The sequence below is a fragment of the Calidris pugnax genome, unplaced genomic scaffold (genome assembly GCF_001431845.1).
Source record: "Calidris pugnax isolate Ruff unplaced genomic scaffold, ASM143184v1 scaffold44, whole genome shotgun sequence".
Taxonomy (NCBI): Eukaryota; Metazoa; Chordata; class Aves; order Charadriiformes; family Scolopacidae; genus Calidris; species Calidris pugnax.
In genome coordinates this window covers 5,398,405-5,417,163 of record NW_015094506.1, presented here as the reverse complement: position 1 = coordinate 5,417,163, position 18,759 = coordinate 5,398,405, and the positions used below count along the sequence as shown (strand labels likewise).

General features: G+C 42.8%; 2 protein-coding genes across 2 annotated transcripts in view; one reads left to right on the top strand and one right to left on the bottom strand.

Moving 5' to 3' along the window:
- Positions 1-2,537, top strand: part of SNU13 (SNU13 homolog, small nuclear ribonucleoprotein (U4/U6.U5)) — a 2,969-nt gene extending 432 nt beyond the window's left edge. The window contains exons 2-3 of the mRNA XM_014963739.1: positions 480-600; positions 1,590-2,537. Of these exons, the coding sequence (XP_014819225.1) occupies positions 480-600; positions 1,590-1,852 (384 nt within the window). The 3' untranslated portion in view covers positions 1,853-2,537. The remainder of the gene's footprint in view (positions 1-479; positions 601-1,589) is intronic.
- A 2,332-nt stretch (positions 2,538-4,869) lies between these two features.
- XRCC6 (X-ray repair complementing defective repair in Chinese hamster cells 6) lies at positions 4,870-18,434 on the bottom strand. Its single transcript, XM_014963738.1, has 12 exons — positions 18,201-18,434; positions 18,002-18,111; positions 16,598-16,736; positions 14,422-14,676; positions 13,386-13,569; positions 11,625-11,811; positions 10,297-10,465; positions 9,001-9,162; positions 7,989-8,118; positions 7,209-7,309; positions 6,169-6,282; positions 4,870-5,356 (listed from the first exon to the last, which is right to left on the bottom strand). The coding sequence occupies exons 1-12, from the start codon at positions 18,292-18,294 to the stop codon at positions 5,160-5,162; spliced, it is 1,842 nt and encodes a 613-aa protein (XP_014819224.1). The 5' UTR covers positions 18,295-18,434; the 3' UTR covers positions 4,870-5,159.
- Between the last annotated feature and the right edge of the window lie 325 nt (positions 18,435-18,759).

The window sequence follows — 18,759 nt, the reverse complement described above, 5'->3', positions numbered from 1 at the left end:
CCCCGGCAGGAGTTAACGCCGCTTGTGACTTGGTTGCTGTTCCGCCGCGCCACTGGTGTTGACGTTTAGAAGCTACTTGTGATTTGCAGAAACAAACCCGATGGATGCTCTTCTCGGGGTTTCTTTAAAATTTCATGCCTGGGCTTGTTAATTTGCTGGTGGTTGGAGTGTGTTCCTTCATTTTATATAGTATCCGTGGCAGCAAATGCCCGAAGGCTGCCCTGTGTGTTCGCTGCTGCCAGTCTGTAGGATCTAAATTGGCTGTCTGTGTAAGCAGAGATACTGTCTACCTTGTGAGAAGAATCACATTTTTATAAATAAAATGCAGGGGCATTTTTAGTGTATTTGCAGAGCAACTGGGAATAGTGATGTGTCTCCAGTAGCCAATATACGTGGTGGACGTTGATACCTATGTAGTGTTGTTCAGAACGAAGCCCCCTTTGCTCCTGTTGTAATACTCTACTTCTTCCTTTCTCTAGAGTGAGGCAGAAGTGAATCCCAAAGCTTACCCCCTGGCTGATGCGCAGCTCACCAAAACGCTACTGGATCTCGTGCAGCAATCCTGCAACTACAAGCAGCTACGCAAAGGAGCCAATGAAGGTGAGACCCGTGTGTTGTGAAGTGTGCTAGAAATCAGAGCAAGGATTTTGTGAGAAACTGTAGCTAGAGATTGTTTATCTTCTCTAGCAGAGGGCCAGTAATGTTATATAGATCTGGGTATTGTGAGTGTCCCTCTCCTTCCTCCTCTTCCTCCTAGCCTGCTTAAGCAATATTCAGGGACAGAATTAAGCTGTAGTATTTTCAACATTTATTTACACTTCTGATAGATGCCCAGACTGTGCTCCTGCTGCGTGTGGTCCTGTGATCGTGTGGCACTGGGATTACCAGATGCCTAGCCACTTCAGAATTATAAAACAATTTGGGTTTGAGGGGGCCTCTGGAGGTCTCTGTTGCAACCTGCTCGGAGAGTGGCTTCCCTTCAGTTGGATCAGGTTGCTCAGGGCTAGTCAGACTTAGGAGGGGGAAAAACAATCCCTAAGGATAGAAGCTCCACAGTCTTTCAGGATGTGTGTCCCGTGGCTTAAACTCCTTGCATGGGGCAGGGGGAGGAGGGGAATGGGAAAAAACAAATCCAGCATGTCACCATAATCTCCCTGAGGCAATAATCACAGTCTGCATCTTGGTTTTTTTTCCTATGGATTCATGGAGACAGTCTGGCTCCACCTTCTCTGCAGTCCCCGTGAAGCAGTAGAAGACAGCAGTCGTGTTCACTCCCACCTCTGCCACCTCTTTTCCAGGCTAAACAAACCCAGCTCCCTCAGTCTCCCCTCATCCATGGTGTGCCCCAGGCCCCTGCCTGTCAGCAGCCCTGGGCTGGCCCTCGCTCCCTTGTGAGGCTGTCCCCTGTGCTCGAGTGCAACCCTGTGGATAACCCCCTCCCTGGCCCTATAGCTGCCGTTTTCCTTTGGCATGTCCTCGTGCTACCACTGGATCTCTCTGCTCATGCTGATTTCAACATCTCCTAATGTTGTTTTTTGTTAATTTCCTTTCCAGAAGGATCTAGACTTACTCTTCAGTTTCTTTTACAGCCACCAAAACACTGAACCGAGGGATAGCGGAGTTCATTGTGATGGCAGCAGATGCAGAACCCTTGGAGATAATCCTGCACCTGCCTCTTCTCTGTGAGGACAAGAACGTACCTTATGTGTTTGTGCGCTCCAAGCAAGCCCTGGGCCGGGCGTGTGGTGTTTCCCGGCCTGTCATCGCCTGCTCCATCACCATCAAGGAAGGATCACAGCTAAAGCCTCAGATCCAGTCTGTCCAGCAAGCTATAGAAAGACTGTTGGTCTAAATGCCCAATGAGTTTTAAGTGTGTGTGGAATAGAAAAGCTGAGGTCAGGGGAATGAGTGTCTAGCTTCAGTTGAGGTTACAATTTTGATATTGGTGTTTCATTTCAAAACACCGTATTTTTGTTTAATAACGGCTTAATTCTTAGTGTTTCTGCCTCTCCTCCCCTGTCTTTTCTAATATTCCACCCCAACACATTCATTCTCCTTGTATTACTTCTTGAAAAGTGATTGTACAATTGTATTTCCTGTTTGTTGTTAAATAGAAAGAAAAAAACAAATGCCCCCTTATCTCCACCTCTGCCTGCTCAGGGCTTTTTTTTAACCCACCCTTTAGCTTACTCTACGTTATTTCTGCTAAGCTTCAGCCTCTAACAGGTGTGAGCAACTCTGTGTTTCCAAATGGTTTTAGTTTACTACTGAGGATAAGGCATGTAGGTTCCCAGTGTGTGATAGAGCAGCACAGACCATGTATATATGGCAGGCAGCGGCTACTGTGCAGCAGCGGACGGAGCCAAGATGAGTACACGTAGCACAACCCTTATTCTTCTGGAAACCAGAGAAGAGACTTCTGTAAGAGGTGTATGGGGAGCAGAAACCTTATGGCAGTGCACAAGGGGAAATCTCGTATCGCGCTTATTTTTAAATACTGACTTTTTAAGAAAAATAAAATTGCTGATAAAGCTAAACATAACTGTCATTCCCTTGGGGAAGCATTGGCAACTAACTGAAGTGTGTTCCTGCTTCTAAAGCTAAATTGCTGAGAGATTGCCTACAGGCTATTGCAGTGTAATAGTTCATACTCCTTCAGTTTTATTTGTGTGAACTGTATCAATGAGCTTGGACTTGTAGAGTGTTTAAGTACAAAACACATGATAGAGAGCAGCCTGCTGTGACTGAGACAAGTACCCTACGTAATGCTTTTAGGGAAGCTGTTGTACTATAGTCACCTGAGTAAAGATAAACCCTTTAAGTCATTGCCAAGGCAACAGAGAGCAAGTAATTTTTCAGATAAAACATCTTGTGTCTCAAGAAGAGAATGTTCAATCTCGTATTCTGGAAAAGCATGAAACACTACTGGCATTCTGGATTAGTGGTGGTTTGACAGAGCTAGCTTTAGTTAAATGCATATTGTACAACTGTTGTACAATACACTGCTCTGAGCAGAAGAGTCTAAACCTCTGTGTTGGAATGGGTCATATCAAACCTGTCTACTGCAGGATGCCAAAGCAAAGCTAGAATGGAAAGACCGATATGTACAGCACCAGAAGGGAAGAGAAGTTCTTCTGTAACGTTTCCACAGAGGCACTAACTTCATATCTTTAGTGAGTACATCCCAAGGAGATAAAATCAGCTCACAAAAGACTCCAGACAAAACATGTCTCTCTCTTTTTCTAAATACCTGATAACTCATGTGAGATGAACTTCATGCAAAGATTTTAGAGTCCTTTCATTTGTATGAAGTTTAGAAATGCTGCTGCTCCTTTCCACTGATGCTGACTGTTGAACTAGTTGTGTTTCAAACCACAGCTTTGCAAAGGACGTGCCCTGTTGTGCTGTGCCAAGACAGCTGATGTAAGACAAAGCACACAAGGAGCAGAAATAAAGGATTCTTGAGCAAGTAAAACTTTGTTTCTGCTCTGAAGCCTTCTGCCACCATCCCTGTTGAACTTCTCCTTAATGAAACAGCTTGCTTTAAAAAAAAAGCAAAGCCAGGAGGAGGATCTAATAACCTAGATGAAATGTGCCACAATCATCCAAAATGTGGAATATATTGTGCCTGGGGGTTAGCAAGCAAAGAGAGAAGTCAACAAGGACATTTGGGGAATGAAAATTCACAGAATTAAGGACAGGATAGTCTCACTATTTTATCGCGTTCAAGTCCTGCTAAGACAAGCATTTACAGTAACTTCTTTGCCAAAGGGCAAAATAAACCGATTGCTTAGACAAATCTTTATTTAAAATAGCCACTATAATGCAGGCTGATTGAAAGTGTAATGGACTATGTAGCTTCCATACTGCAGAGTTCAACATGGATGGGCTAGCTGCTCTTTTGAGAGGAGCTGTGGAGGTGGAAGTGAGCAGCACGCTGGCACGGCGAGGGTGGTCACAGCGCCAAGACAGCATTCACAGCTGGCTCTAATACGTGTGCCACACTACAACACAGGCATGACCTTAATATATGACTTAATTCTTCAATAAGTTGCCCAATAGTTTGTGTGTCAAACACAGGAATCCCTGAAAACAGCATACAGACCAAAATGGGTACCTCGTGTATCCTGTATTTGCATCCTGTGAAAACTTTTGGTTTAGCTAAACAATTAGTACTGTTTTCTAGAGAAAAGGCAATGACTACTGGGTTTAATCATTTTGCGCTGCAAGACAAGTGGGGCAGACGAGACATGGAAGTTTAAAAACCAAAACTTACGTGCAAAAGTATGATTAAAAAAAATAAATACTGGAAGTACCAAGGCCTACTCTCCACAGGTTGCTTTTTAAAATTATTTTTAAAGCACAGATTTGAGAACAGAAGCCTGCACAGTAGTCTGACTCACACTCACTACAGAGGTGGAAAAGCTCTATGCCATCTCAGTAATTTAATTGGAGTAAGCGCTTGCAGCCTTCCAGGGAACAGGACTTTTTTTTTTTTTCCTTTTTTAAACCAGCTTTTGATATTACCATTTAAAAACAGAAAACCTGGCTGTGCAGCTCTATGAAGTGCTGGCTTTTTGCCCAAAGGTTGACTACTGCTTCCCAGTAATGATTTTCTCCTTTTTGATCTGCTGATGATCTTTATAACGCCGATGATGGAAAAGAACCCAATTTGATTGCAACTACTGATGCTGACTGGCTATTTCAGAGAGAGGGTATAAATGCGGTGTGTTACTCTCCTACTGTCAGCACACAGGCTTGACCTACTGCTTGAACTCATGTGGTGCCATTAACACAGATCATTCTGTTTTCTCACATTGAAGAAGTGAGTTTTGCCATCTTTATGATGCAAAGACGGTACAGCCAGCGTTGCAAAGCAAGAAGTCCAAAGTGACTTTTATTAAGAAACCAGGAAGGCACAACTGTGTTTACTTGCAGTGGGTGATCTGAGTGAGCAGGGAATTTAATTCTGCCTTTGGCTACTGTGAACAGAATCCAACTTTACAGAGGTGTTTCACAACTAAGAGTAAAAAGTTTCTCCACTGCTAGATTCAGCAACATCTAGTCATATTCTCCTCCATAGCAAGGTTAAACAGACACAGCATCCACATAAGATAACCAAAACTTTAAGCAGATGGAAGTCAATGAGGACCTTCTGCTTAATGCTCATTAAAGTATTCCGTCAGCGCATCCATGAGCTCCTGCTTCTTCCCCACACCCTTCAGCCCATACAGTCTGCACGCCTCCTTCAGAACAGGTACAGTCAACTTGCCTAGAGTGCCCTTCTGCACGTGACTCCACAGCTCATCTTTTGAGATTTCAACCTTGGGCTTCTTCTCAGTTTGACCATCAGAAGCTAGAAAGATAAATTTTAAGTCACCAAGATTTTAAAAAGTTTCTCAATAGAAAAACATCAACATTTCAAACACATACAACGGTTAATGCCCATTAGCACGAGGCACTTCAACAGCTACATACACATTCACAGACCGAGTGTCTGGATTTTGTTTTATGAAGTAGGTGTCACTCACTACATGAGTCATACAGTATACTTCATTGATATGAGCGATCTCAAACTCAAGTATGAAACTTTGAGTTCTGATGGAAAGATCACTCCAAATGAAACTTTTAAGGGATTCTCATCTAGACGGGAGAATGCAACTATTCCACAGGGAGCTCAGCTAACTGACACTCCCACTTCATGCAGAGTTTCACAGACTCCCAATCTACACATGTACTTCAGCATTGCTTAGACCTTTAGCCCTGAAAATGCCCATCTTGGGCTCACTGAACAGCCTGTGCATAAAAGTCTGCTTCCTCACCAAGAACACAAACCGAAAGCATAAACAATTTTGTTACTGTTGTAAGAAACAAAGTTATTAATAATGATAAAATAATAATAAATATATGTTTTGCAGTAATTTACCCACATTGCTTCCTATACTTGTCCATTTTTTCACTATACAGTTTCTCATTCCAGCAGTTCTCTAGATGGATCTCACAATATACTCTACCCCCTAAGAATCACCGCTGGATACAAAGTCCACTTTGTTGTGGAGATGAGTAAAGAGTTATCGTGCAGGCAGCTTCTTTAAACTATGAGAGAAACTGAAAACACAGAAGCCTCTAAACACACACCATCTTGCATGTCTCCACGTCATTACATACCTTGCTTTCGCTTTGCAGCCTTCCCATCAGGATTGTAGCCAGGGGGATAAACCATCTGCTTAAACTCCTCCACCAGGTTGCCCAGCCTGCGGTCCATCTCTTCAGACTTTGGCACTGGCAAAACCAAAAGATTTGCCCTCTCAATAACTGAGAGATCACTGGAAAGTCTCAATGAGGCCATCACCAGATACTATTGTGCTTCTGTAATAACTAGCATGTAAGTGTCTTGCCAGCGTGCAAAATGCAAAGACCTTTGTTATGATATTCACAAATGAGAAACATACAGCTCTTGGTAATATCAAGTGTTTCTATTATGCATAAGTGACTGGCACATATCCCTGAACAGGAAATATATACTCAAAACAAAACTGACATGGTGGAAGCCATATAGAAGATCTCCTACCTGGTTGCACCGTTACCCAGGTCTAATCTCAGACATTTAAAATACAACAGGTTACTATCTTAGGTTGGGAGTAGTTCGAGGCAAAATAGCTTATTTCTGTCATGTATTTGTTTGATATCTAACACAAAGACCTAGATTATTTGTTAGGTATCACTTCAGAAGACACAAATAGTTACTCTAATGCTACTCCTAAAATTTTTCCCTTTAAGAGAAGGTTTCTGTTCTTTAACAAGATATTCTTATATAAAACCTCTCATACCCACCAGGTGGCATCCTTGCCTCCTAGCAGAATTAATTCTGTAAGTAATTCTGCCTATTTATAAGACTGAAATATTAATTAAATTCTTGAAGAGAGGAATTTCAGAGAAAACATTTGTCACCATAGAGAAAAGGTGATTCAATTTTAATTTTGGAGGGTAAAGTGATCAATTTTTCCTGTACCTTAAAAGTGACAGCATTAGAAAGCAAGGTTTCAGTATATCAGAATGGACACATCCAGAATTCTACATCTTGGAACTGCACACAACTAAAATATTTTTTTAAAGACATCTGGTTTTTACAGTAGCACATCTCTGACTTAGAACAAAGTCAAGAGCCCTCTAACCCACTTCCTTTTGCACCCTTCAACAATTCTTACTTGTAAGATCCTCAGCTTGTTCTGGCTCCAACATATCCAGCGCCAAAGCCTCCAGATTCCTGAAGTGCTGCTGCAATACTGGGTTCTCAAAGCTGTCAGGCCTGTCAAGAATCCCCAAAATGTCAATGCATGCTGTCAAGAAGACAGACAAGACACATAAGATCTGCTACTAATCTATTTCAAAGTAAAACTTCCCTCCTTCCCACATAACAATCCATCTCATTGGAAGAACTGCTTCTCCTCTTTTCAATTCACCTGCTGAATCACTATCCCATCATGCATCAGCCACATTACAAAGCTGTGTGAGATAAAGGGAGATGGTGACATTCTACTTTCTACCAGTTATGCTGCTTTCCACATACCTAAAAAAAGATCTTCCATAAAAGCATTTCATAAAATTTATCCTATCTATAATGAAAAAGGCATAGCTATTCTCTCTAATGTGCTCTAATTTAAACGATCCAGGTCCAATCTGAACAGATTGGAAGAACCACAATAACATGTGATACCTCTGCGACAAATGACAACAGCCCAGAGAACAAGAGCGATTCTATGAAGAACTCCAGAACGTCCTACATTCTGCACATGGTGTGTGGGTATTCAGAATAATTACAAATAAAGTTTGGACAAAGCTACTGCAAAGGGAAGCTATTTGAATCAAAATGCATCAAAATCCCATCTTGTGGACACCAGAGTAGAACAACATATGCAACAGAGCAAGTGTTGTGTTTTCTTCTCTGTGCCACCCCCGTCACATGCACACTATTTCTCTCTATGTACCTGTATTTGAATCGGAGTTTTTGAACTATTTCCTTCATTTTGTCCACCTGCTCTCGACTGGCTGGAACCTTTTCTGTAAAATCAGCATTCCGTTTGTCATCTGCGTATGGTAGGAAGATCATGTGGAAACCTACACAGAAGACAGAGAGCATAGTTATGCATAACCATCCTCTCAAAACAGTAATTTGCTGGCAAAGACCAAGATGCTAATTAGCTAGGTCTGATGACTCCCCAAACTAGCTACTATTTTGCTGTAAACAACAGTGATCCATAGTATCTCTTAGTACCTACAGCATGACACTCAATCCTAATCTCAATGTATATAATCAGCAACGCTAATGGTTTTTTGAAAGAGTTTCAAGAAAATTTGTCACCTGCTTTTTTATACAGGAGATCATTTTGTGCACCTTCCCCTTCCCTCACTGAATCTGAGCTTGAAAAAGGCTTGTTTGAAAATTAAGTTAACGCCCACATTTTATTTCTGAAATGCTTCACATTTTACACAAGCAGCATTTTCCCCCCTACTTCACATTCTTCCCAGAAGAGGATTTTCCAGTTAAAGAGGTGAGAAATGGAAAAGAGCAAGATTCTGCCTTTGCTCCCCGAGTCCCTACCCAGCTGCTTTGATGCTCAGTATGTGAGGTTATTTATTTAAGGCTTTAAATATATCCAAGGCTACAATATAATTTAGGGAAAGACACTCCATCTAGTCAGCAAACAGAAAAAAGGGGTTTTCACTTTCAGGTCAGTTACTTGAATCTACTAAAAAAAATTAGGAGACGGGAAAATACTGTAGCCATGTTACAACTGAGCAAGCACTAATGCAACTGGAGTTTTAAAAACAAATTCAATACCAGACGCTTACAATGACAAAACTGAAGAAAAGTGATGTTGGAAAGCACTCTCCCCAGTTTTAAGAGGAGCAGCACCAAGAATATTTTTACACAATACAGAAGGCTATTATGCTGACTGCATCCAATCCTGCAAGGAAAGGCAACATCTCTTCTAGTACCTGGAGGGGTTATCTGCACTTTCTGCTCATCCACCTCTTCCTCCTGGGGAGTCAGGGCCACGAAGCGAGGGGGAGTGTTCCGGCGGGGGGTGTACCTGCACAATGCCATCACTCCCTTCTCCAAGCATTTAATCAATAAGGCATTAAACAGCGTTGTACTCCCTGCAAAGTAAAGACTGTATTGGTCAGGTTGACAGCTTTGCTCCTTTGTTTGGGACTGTAACCCTAGATATTACAGTTTCAACACCTGTGACTTCTCTGAGATGCTTGCAATATTCCAGAGATAAAAAGCAATTTTTGGAAGGGGAAGTTCTCAAAAATGACAACACTAGTGTCTCCCCTGACCAGAGCAGTGAGAGTTGTGGTGAAAGAAATTAAATCACTAGCATCTGAGAAACGAAATACAGCTTAAAATTGGTAACAGCTACCTACAAAGCCTCTTTCTGGTCTGGTGGGACATCACAGTAACAGCACATGGTAGGACCTTTTGCAGAAGCAACACAATAAGAATTAGGATAGCAAGATTCTTCGAGGCAAACGTTTGCTTTGTATTTTACCAGATGTATTTTACCAGGTCAGGAAAAGACTGACACGTAAGTTAGGTGTTTGATTCAGGAAACTACTAAGCTGGAAAAGTTAGTGTAAAGTTTCTTTAGTCAGACACTGCAAAACATCTGGTCATAACTCAGCCTCCTTCTTTATCCACCAGTAGATTCAAAAGCTAGGGTTTTTTTCTCTACTATCCCAGCTTAACATGGATTAATACTATATTTCTAGACAAGCTGACTTACAAATACACATAAAAAGGGGAGAAAAAGCAGTCCTAAGCATCACTCCTCCTCTCTTTACAAGCCCATAAAGTGCTGTTCATTCAACCATACTTTCCAAGTATTGTGTTCCCACTTCCAGCCGATATGGAGTTAAAACCAGTGCTTGTCTTCACTGGTTTGGAGTTTGTTTGTTTTAACCACCTTTGCCCTCTTGTCAGGTACTAGGATTCTTCACTTTCATGAATAACAAAACCAAATATTTTAGGACTACATCTGCATAGTTTGATTAGCTGCTTGTCATGATGGATGAGACATTCATCCAGTCAACTAGGCTCTTCTGCTATTGAAGAAAACTAGAATTAACTTCAGCCGAGAGGGACAGTAACAGTTAAATCTATAGTTTCTAAGTTAAAAACTTTCTAATGTTAAAAACAAAGATTTTACATAGTCCCCTCTCTAACACACTATGAATCAGCCAGTTACCCTAATGCAAGGTGGTGAGTATTCTCTTGCCATCTTTACTTACCACTTACTAACGACTCCTCAGGATAGATGAACTGGGAGGACCTGATATGGTGGTGATGTTTTAGCATTGAAAGTGGTTTAAAGCCAATCAGATACAAGCCTGGAGAATCAAACCGTTTTATTTCTTCTATTTCCTCTTTCTCCAGCACAATCTGGCGGTTTCCATATGTCTAAACCAGGGAAGAGCAGATAGTAGTGCTGACAGCATAAAAAAAAAATATGCTGGTGGCAGGGGGAGGGAGGAAGAAGATGCAATTGCTGTCTTCCACTACTGAAAAGAGGGTTATAGACAAGACAGAGCTAACTCTCATTATTAGTGCACACCAAGATGGCAAGTCACAGTCTGTGACCATTATCCCAAGGGAAATTCCACCTCGACATTAGCAAAATGCACTTTCCTAAGGCAATAGTTAAGCCCTGTCACAGAGAAGCTGTCACATCTCATCCTTGGAGTTCTTCAGAGCTGTTCCCAAATAAACCCTGAGCAACCTGATCTGGTTTTGTGCATCTTGCTCTGGGCTGGGTTGGATCAGGCATTTTCAGAGGTCCTGTCTGATTCTGAACTTGCTTCATCAGATGCACGTCCACTACCTACTCCTGGCAGACAGAGTGACTGAGATTTTGAAGCATCACTCATACGTCACAAAACCAAAACCATCTTGTCATCTGTTCACCTCCTGTACTTCATCTCAAAAAACTAATGTCCAGTATAAATAAACTTAGTATTTCATCTTAAGAAAACAACCTTAAGAGCCTTTGGCATGGAAGGACACACAAACTATGCTTGTGACAACACACCTAGCAACCACATATCCTGCTTTGAAATAAGGCTGTGCCTGGACAGAATGGGGTATTCAGTCTACATCAGCCAAACTATCAAGGAGGAGGGCAAAGAAACAAAGATAATATGCCCTTTTTTTTTAAATGAAAGAGCTCCAACCCACTCCATGTGATTCACACTTGTATGTTTAATAAATTTGACAAAATCTGTTCCTACTGAATCAAAAGATAACACTAGCAGCGACAGCACAAGGCCATATAACATCAGGCTTTAACAACCTGGTTCTGCCTTACAGAAAGAAATGAGCTGTGTTCCTGAGAGCACTTCTACCAGTGGTTATGCTTTCCCTTGACAGTCACACCAGAGAAACAACTCACTCTCACTCTGCATAGTTTACAAAGTGCCCAGGCTGCCCCCACGGGAACACAGGTGTAAATACCTCTGCATTTGATCTTGAAAGTGAAATACAAACAAAAGCAACAAGAGAATCAGCATCCCCCACCCCATAACAGAGACAGGAAAAAGCTGGTACACAATCAATACATTACCTGAGCCCTTTTTGTGTCAGTAGGCAGGAGCAAGCTCCCTGTTTTTCCATTAAACATCCTTGTTTTTGTTTTAACCGGTTCATTAGTTTCCCGATAAAGCTTCACTGGGTATGGCTTAAAAGCTTTTTGAACAAGGTTGTAAACACCCACAGAAAACGACAGATCTTTGCTCAGATACAGATGTAACCTGTGTAAAAAAGCAGATACAGACTTGAGACTTCAAAAGACAACTTTTGCAAAAGGAAGTCTGTGGGAAACCTTGGCTCATCTGTGGGAGCCTTAGCATCGGCCTTGTGCAGACACCTGTGTATCCTTGAAGAGGCCTGAGAGTCCGGACAAGAAGGGAGTAAATAAGATTAAGGACCTGTCAGATAGCCAGCAGAGAAAAGTTACTGAAGTTACAGCAGAGAACAAAGAAGGAGGAAGTCATCCAATCATGAACTGTTGGACTTTTAAGTGAACCAATTATACATGGACACACGTTTGTAAGAAAGATATAAAAGAGTTTGTTAAAACAAAGTGGGCTTCAGCATGATCAAATTGGTCTGTGTCTGAGTCTCGCCGCAGAAGTCATCTCCTCAAATAACTTATTTTCTCTGACCTCCTCCTGTTCTCCTCTCCCAAAATCACACATATCTCTGGAAACTTACTATTACTTGAGTCATAATCTCACTTGTATAAAAACATTCTTGCAATCCTGTCACTTCTGGTCACAAAAATGATTTAAGCGCAAATAATTTACCATATTTATTTCACCTTTTTTTCACTCTGAAGGGCAGCTATGCTCAAGCAGGTAACAGGACGAGGTCACATTTGGGCACCCTACTTGTACTTAATGCAGTGTGATCTATGAATTCACACAGCTGTTCACACAGAAGGCAAAATTCCCCAAAAGAACCCTATCAATACAAACAATAGCATGATTTAAGAAAAAAAAAAAAAGAATCAGAAGTTAGAGAAAAACATCAAAAGTAAAGGTTTAAAATAATAGGTAATCTTCAAGTTCTGAGAGCAGAACAGTGAATTACTATGACACTTCTTCTCCTCTAAAAGGTATCACTGTTATGGCATTCTTCCTCCTCAATTACTACAAAACTTGAGGAACATCCCCAGAAGAGGAAAATAAAGCTGTGAGCAGGAGCAAGAATGCCAGAGACAACATGTCAGGATGGCATTTTTAAAAAATATATATTAAAAAAAACACTAGACTGTGAAGTTCATTCCCTAATTGTGCTTCCACATCATTCTGCTATGAACTCATTAAAAAAAAACATTATGGAATACATGATTCCACAAATACTTACAGAGATTAAAAGGACAAAGCAGGTAGAAAGTATCTCTAATCTTTCAGCAGGAGATCAGAAATATCAAGGCTGTGTGAATCCACACCAAGTGCCTAGACAGACTGGCCACATACAACTGTTTAATAATAGGCCAAAATACCTACCAGTCACATTGAGGTGAATTTTTTTTCTAAGTTAACTCTAGTAAGAAAAACCAGTTTCAATCAGATTTCACTATAACCATTTTACATGAGGGAAAAAGGAGGCCTAGCTTCACTCTCCGCTCTTTGCATCCACCAAGGAAAAATATCCTTGGAAGCTATGGAAGAAACACCAATCCTGACTAAGGAATTAAGACTGAGGAATGTAAGCACTGATGCCTTTATAGACCAATCATTCCAGAAGAGGAAGGTAACACGCAGTCTAAAAATAACATCAAATGCCTCCATTGAATAAAATATTCTAACTAGGCACAAACCTAACTGAAGTCCGTTTCTTCGTATCCTTTGCTCGTACTTTCTTCATGAGATGTTCCAGTTTCTCTGACTCCTCAGGTTGGATGCCAAGGTCCTCATCCTCTGCTATGTTTATGATATCTCTGTAGAACAAAGAGATATCGAACCCTCCAGGCTTCTTCAAGTGCATCAAGTCCAGGATGATACCTAGAAACAAAATAAGAGATAGGAAGATCACAGAAACTGCTTGTTTCTTACATCAGCATGTTTCTCAGCGCTCTCAGATTTCTCTAAGTAAAGAGTTTAAGCAAGAATAAGCTCCAGATTTTCATCTGCACCAGATGTGAAAGTTTCCAGGGAAAGGCAAAAGATATTCTTCAACTTCCATCAAAATAACGTAGCAAAGAAAATGTTCCCTCCCTAATTAAGAATCCAGACAACATTGTGTATGAAACAGCTCCAACGAGTTTCTATATAACATAATCTTACCTCAGGCATAGAGGAAAGTAACGAGATCAGAAATTCCCCTTTCCCAGATACAAGGGCTAGTGGATTAAGGAAGCCTCACAGCTTCTAGATCTAGCACATCTGGTAAACTCCAAAAACATTGGTTATCTCAGCTACACAGCTGAATTAATGAAGCATTTGCTCTCTGGTCTCTGAGCTCAGCTTGCTGTTCTTCACTTAATTCAAAATGGACCCATTAAAGTAATTTTTCTTTTGTGTTAACTTAGTGTTACTATTCCCTTCCTGGAAAATGGTGGAACAATGAAATAAAGTAGAGTTAGTTTTCCATGGACCTCTCAAGTCCTGATTTATGCTATTAGAGTAGAAAAAGAATTCCTAGAACATAAGTGTTAGTTGTTGGGTACCGGACTGGTTAACATATTTTCTAATTTAGATTAGATACCAAATTTGTGATTTTGAAAGCTTCAGAAAGATTCCCCAGTTCTGATGATTTTACATTCTTTTTTCATCACAAACTTGCAATGCAGTTAACATCCACTGTGAGGACACATTACTTTTATTCTGCCTGAAATTAAAGGGGAAAATAATGACCTGTGTCTCTCAGATCACCAGCTCTGGTCCTGGCCAGCTTGGCTTTAGCGCTGTCATTGGCATGAGGGTCATCCTCGTTGGTGAAGAGCATGATCCTTTTGTGGCTCAGTCTGATTCGGACATCACTGAAGAGATTAGAGCAGGCCCAGAGCGCTTCACCCAGCGAGTAGTCAGCATTGTGGCCAAAGGTCTCACGGAAATGTGCTCGTCCTTCATCTCCCCTGTATTGGTCCAGCTCTAAAACACGCTTTGCACCTGAAGGGAATAACAGCATTCACATGCATTGGAAATACCGAAAGAAGTACCACAAACTCTTTTAAATACACACCGAAGGTCCATTACAGCTCATGTCTCAGCAATGTCTCCTAATGTCTCTGTGGCCGTGCCCTTCCCACACCTGGCTGAGAAAATTGTTCAACATAGCTTAGCACTTGCAGTATTGCAAGCTGGTTACCACTTCAAAGTACCTACTAGGGCCAATAGGACACAAAGTGCCCTGGCACCAATGCAGGGCTCTTCCTTTTGGGGGAGGGAAACAGGTGGGATCAAAGTATCGCAAACCCTCTACCCTGAAAGGTGAAGCGCTCAGCAGAAAAGGCAGCAATTGCACCCACTGCAGAGGCACGGCAGACTGCTCCACCACGAGAGAAAGCAGAGACTAAAATATATCCTGCATCTCAAGAGCACATTAGGAAGGCGGAGAATTCCTCCCACTCCCTTGCCTCTCATGTCAGAATGTCAGATAGAATCAACCTAGAGGTCAGATGCAGCCCATAGAGCAGCACATGGAGCACAGCAACATTCAGGGCAGGTGTTGACTGCCTTTTTAAAGCTCTGCAGATTATTCCAGCCCAACTATGACTCCTTTTCCCACCCAAGAGTGGGTTCTCTCTCCCATAACTCTACAAAAGGAGATAAGCTTTCTTTTTTCAACTACTGCATTCTGCAGAGATTCTTTCTCTGCCCTTCACTCAAATTCTATAGTGTTTTTGAAATCTCATCTGAAAATGTCTTTTCCCCTGCTATTTACTATTTTACTTTAATATCCTCAGCTGTCACCTAATTAATAACATAAGTGATCATAATTATGTACTACTTAATAACTACCTATAGTATTTCTTCCTTCTCCAGAGCACACTGCTCGCCAGGGGCAGCAAATTCTTTTCCTTTTTAACAACACCCAGTTTTCACCTGCACTGTCTTTATCAGCATGGCAAAGCTACTGCCTCTAATGCAGGAAAAAGGGCAAGGAGGGAAGGAGGACAAAAAAAGAATGAGCAAGAAACCTAAGGCACTTGCTGCCAGAAAAGGGGGAAGAACCTAGGGCAGACTTGTCAGGTCCCTATCGTAATTAATTTTGAAACTAGGACAAGGCACAGTTCTTTCAGGAAAACCCCATGTGTTATTAAACCGGCACCTCCTAGTTAAGAAAATGAAATCAAACCTCCTCAGAGACGAAGGCTGCTATTACAAGCTAGTAGACAAAACACCCCGACAAGACTCTTAGCTGTCAGAGAATTTGTCACTATTAGTATGCATTCTTTACACTCCTACTACCTTCTTCAATTCAGCATCTGGGACTTGTTATCAAGCAGATGCTAGGTAATTCTATGAAATTCTGAAAAAATGGAAGAGCTAAATTCAAGAACTGCAAAATTCATTATGAAAATGAGAGACGGAATACCCCAAAACAAGTTAACATACTGGACAACCTGTTCTAGCTGACCCTGCTTGAGCAGGAGGGTTGGACAAGATGACCTCCACAAATCCCAACCTCAGCCATTCTGTGATATTCTCCATCAGCTGGCATCTGTGGTGCCTTAGCACTTACGTGCACTTTTCTGAAGTGTGGCAGACATATGATGGGCTTTCAAAAGTTCTGCTGAGATCCTTTTAGGTTTAGCAGACAGCAAGTAAACCACCACATTGAAAAAGAAAAAAAAACATTGGCAAGGGATCTGAACAAACTATAGGAGAAAAAGCTAAGCTTCCACTAAGTTTCTAAGCTTTCAATACATTTCTAAACTTAACCTCCCCAAGCATCTCAGTAACAGGAATTTTTTTGTTTATCTGATAGCTCTCTGTTTTCAGAAAGACTAGTTACTGACAACACTACTACACAGATTTCCTTACTCCATCTTTCTATATAACCTTCATATCACTTTACTGCCTTTACCTGGATTATCCAGCGTCTGAAGAACATAAATGTGCTTGAAATCTGCCGAGTTCTTGTTCTTTTCTGTACCATAGAACACAACACTTAACAGGTCCCTGTCACTACTAATAATTTTGCTGGTATACACATTCCGGATGCACTGAAAAAAAGAAATGCACACAGATCAAAATATAAAGAAAATCAGTTGCAGTAACGGCGCAAAAGTTTTGTCTGTGGCAATCAGCAGTTTATACAAGTAGACTCTAGCAAACAGAAGAACTGTTACAAATGCTTGAAGCTAAATTTCACACAGAAAAATAATTTAAGATCTTGACTTTTTTGGCAGATTTTTTCAGTACACAGCCTTAGGTATTTTTCATTACCATTCCCTTCCTATGAGCCAAATTGATGAAATAAAGATCGCTTAAATACATCACCTTGAAGGCAGACTGATCACTCATTCTATAAACACATCCCTCCCCGAACTCTGGGCATGGCCCATCAGGCAACAGACCTCTCCAAACCCACAGCCATTCAGCAACGTGAGCAGCTCACATTTCACAATGGCTTTACACCACCAGATGAGGCAGAGCAACAACCCAGTGGCTACCCCCCCGGTGGTGAACGTGATCCCTGAATCATGGGGTCACGGAATTATTGGCGTTGGAAGGGACAGGGACCTTCTAGAGATCATCTAGTCCAACTCCCCTGTGGGAGACGGGCTAGCTGAGAAGGGTCACGTAGACGTGGGCCAGCTAGCCCAGCAAGAGCTTAATAAGCACCGTATTCAGCTTATCTAGCTCCCAATAACTGCAAGGCCTTGAAGTTGTTCTTCTGGCCTTGAAGGCAGCTGTGGTCCAACAACAGAATGTCTGTGATAAGGTAAACATGTAACTGTAAGAAAGGAATTTCAGGCGGAACTGTCTTTTTAGAACTAACCAATAATAAGCTCTCATTTTGCAATATGTATGAGCTAATTATGAGTGTGCATAAAAGAATGGTAGTGTGTCTAAATAAACAAAGCTTGCTGGTCACTCATATTGAGTGCTCATGTCTTCCCTCCGTCGCAACACTCCCCTGCCAAAGTAGGATTGCCAAGAGCACATTACTCAGGACTCCATCCAGGTGGGTCTTGAAAATCTCCAAAGAAGGGGACTCCATGACCTCTCTCAGCAGCCTGTTCCAGGGCTCTCTCACCCTCACTGTAAAGAAGTTCTTCCTTATATTTAAGTAGAACTTCCTATGTTCCAGCTTCTGCCCGTGCCCCTTGTCCTGTCCCTGGGAACCACTGACAAGAGTCCGGCCCCATCCTCCCTCAAACCACCCTTTAGATATTATAAGCATTAATAAGGCCTCCTCTCACCCTTCTCTTCTCCGAAGGGAGAAGGGTCCGCGAAGGCCCCAGCGGCTCCCCAGCGGCCTTACCTGGATGGTCATGTCAAAGGGCGTCACTCCGTCCCCGTCGGGCTCAAACATGGCCTTGGTGGCATCGACTAAGAAAATGAGGCTGTCCCGACCTGAGAACCTGTAGTCCGCTAGGGAACGAGGTGGAGGGGGGGAAACAAGTCTTAGTGAGGGCAGCGAGCGCCGGGCTGCCCTGCGTGAGGGGACGGTGGGCCCTTACCGACAGCCTCCGCCCCCTCCTCCTGCTGCTCCTCTTCCTCCTCATCCTGCCCCTCGCTCCTGCCCCCTGGGTAGTAGGACCCCCACTCCGACATGGCTCCCGCCAGCACCGCGCCAGGCCCAAGAGGGGCGGCCCGTGACCCCACCAGCGGCGCGAGCCCGCTCTTCACCGGCCCTCAACGCCCGCCCAACCAACCGCCGCCGCCGCCACGCGCCGCAGCCTGCGACTCGCCACGGGACCCGCCTCCCATAGCAAACCTTTGACCAATCGCGAGAGGGGAAGGTCACCGCGCCCCGCCCCTCCCGCGGGAAGTCACCGCCTCCCCTCCGCAGTGATTGGTTGCGGAGGGAAAAAGAGTGGACGGGAGCGCTTGCCCGCCCTGCGCGTGACTCCGGCTCGCCAGCCAATGACAGGGCGACTTTCTCCATTCCTCTAAGCCCCGCCCCCGGGACCCCCGCCCCGGAACCGCCGCGCTGCATAACGGCGCAGTGACGGGACAGCCCAGCCGGTCGCCGGCTGCCGCGCATGCGCAGGAGGAGCGTCGCTCCCCCCCCCCCCC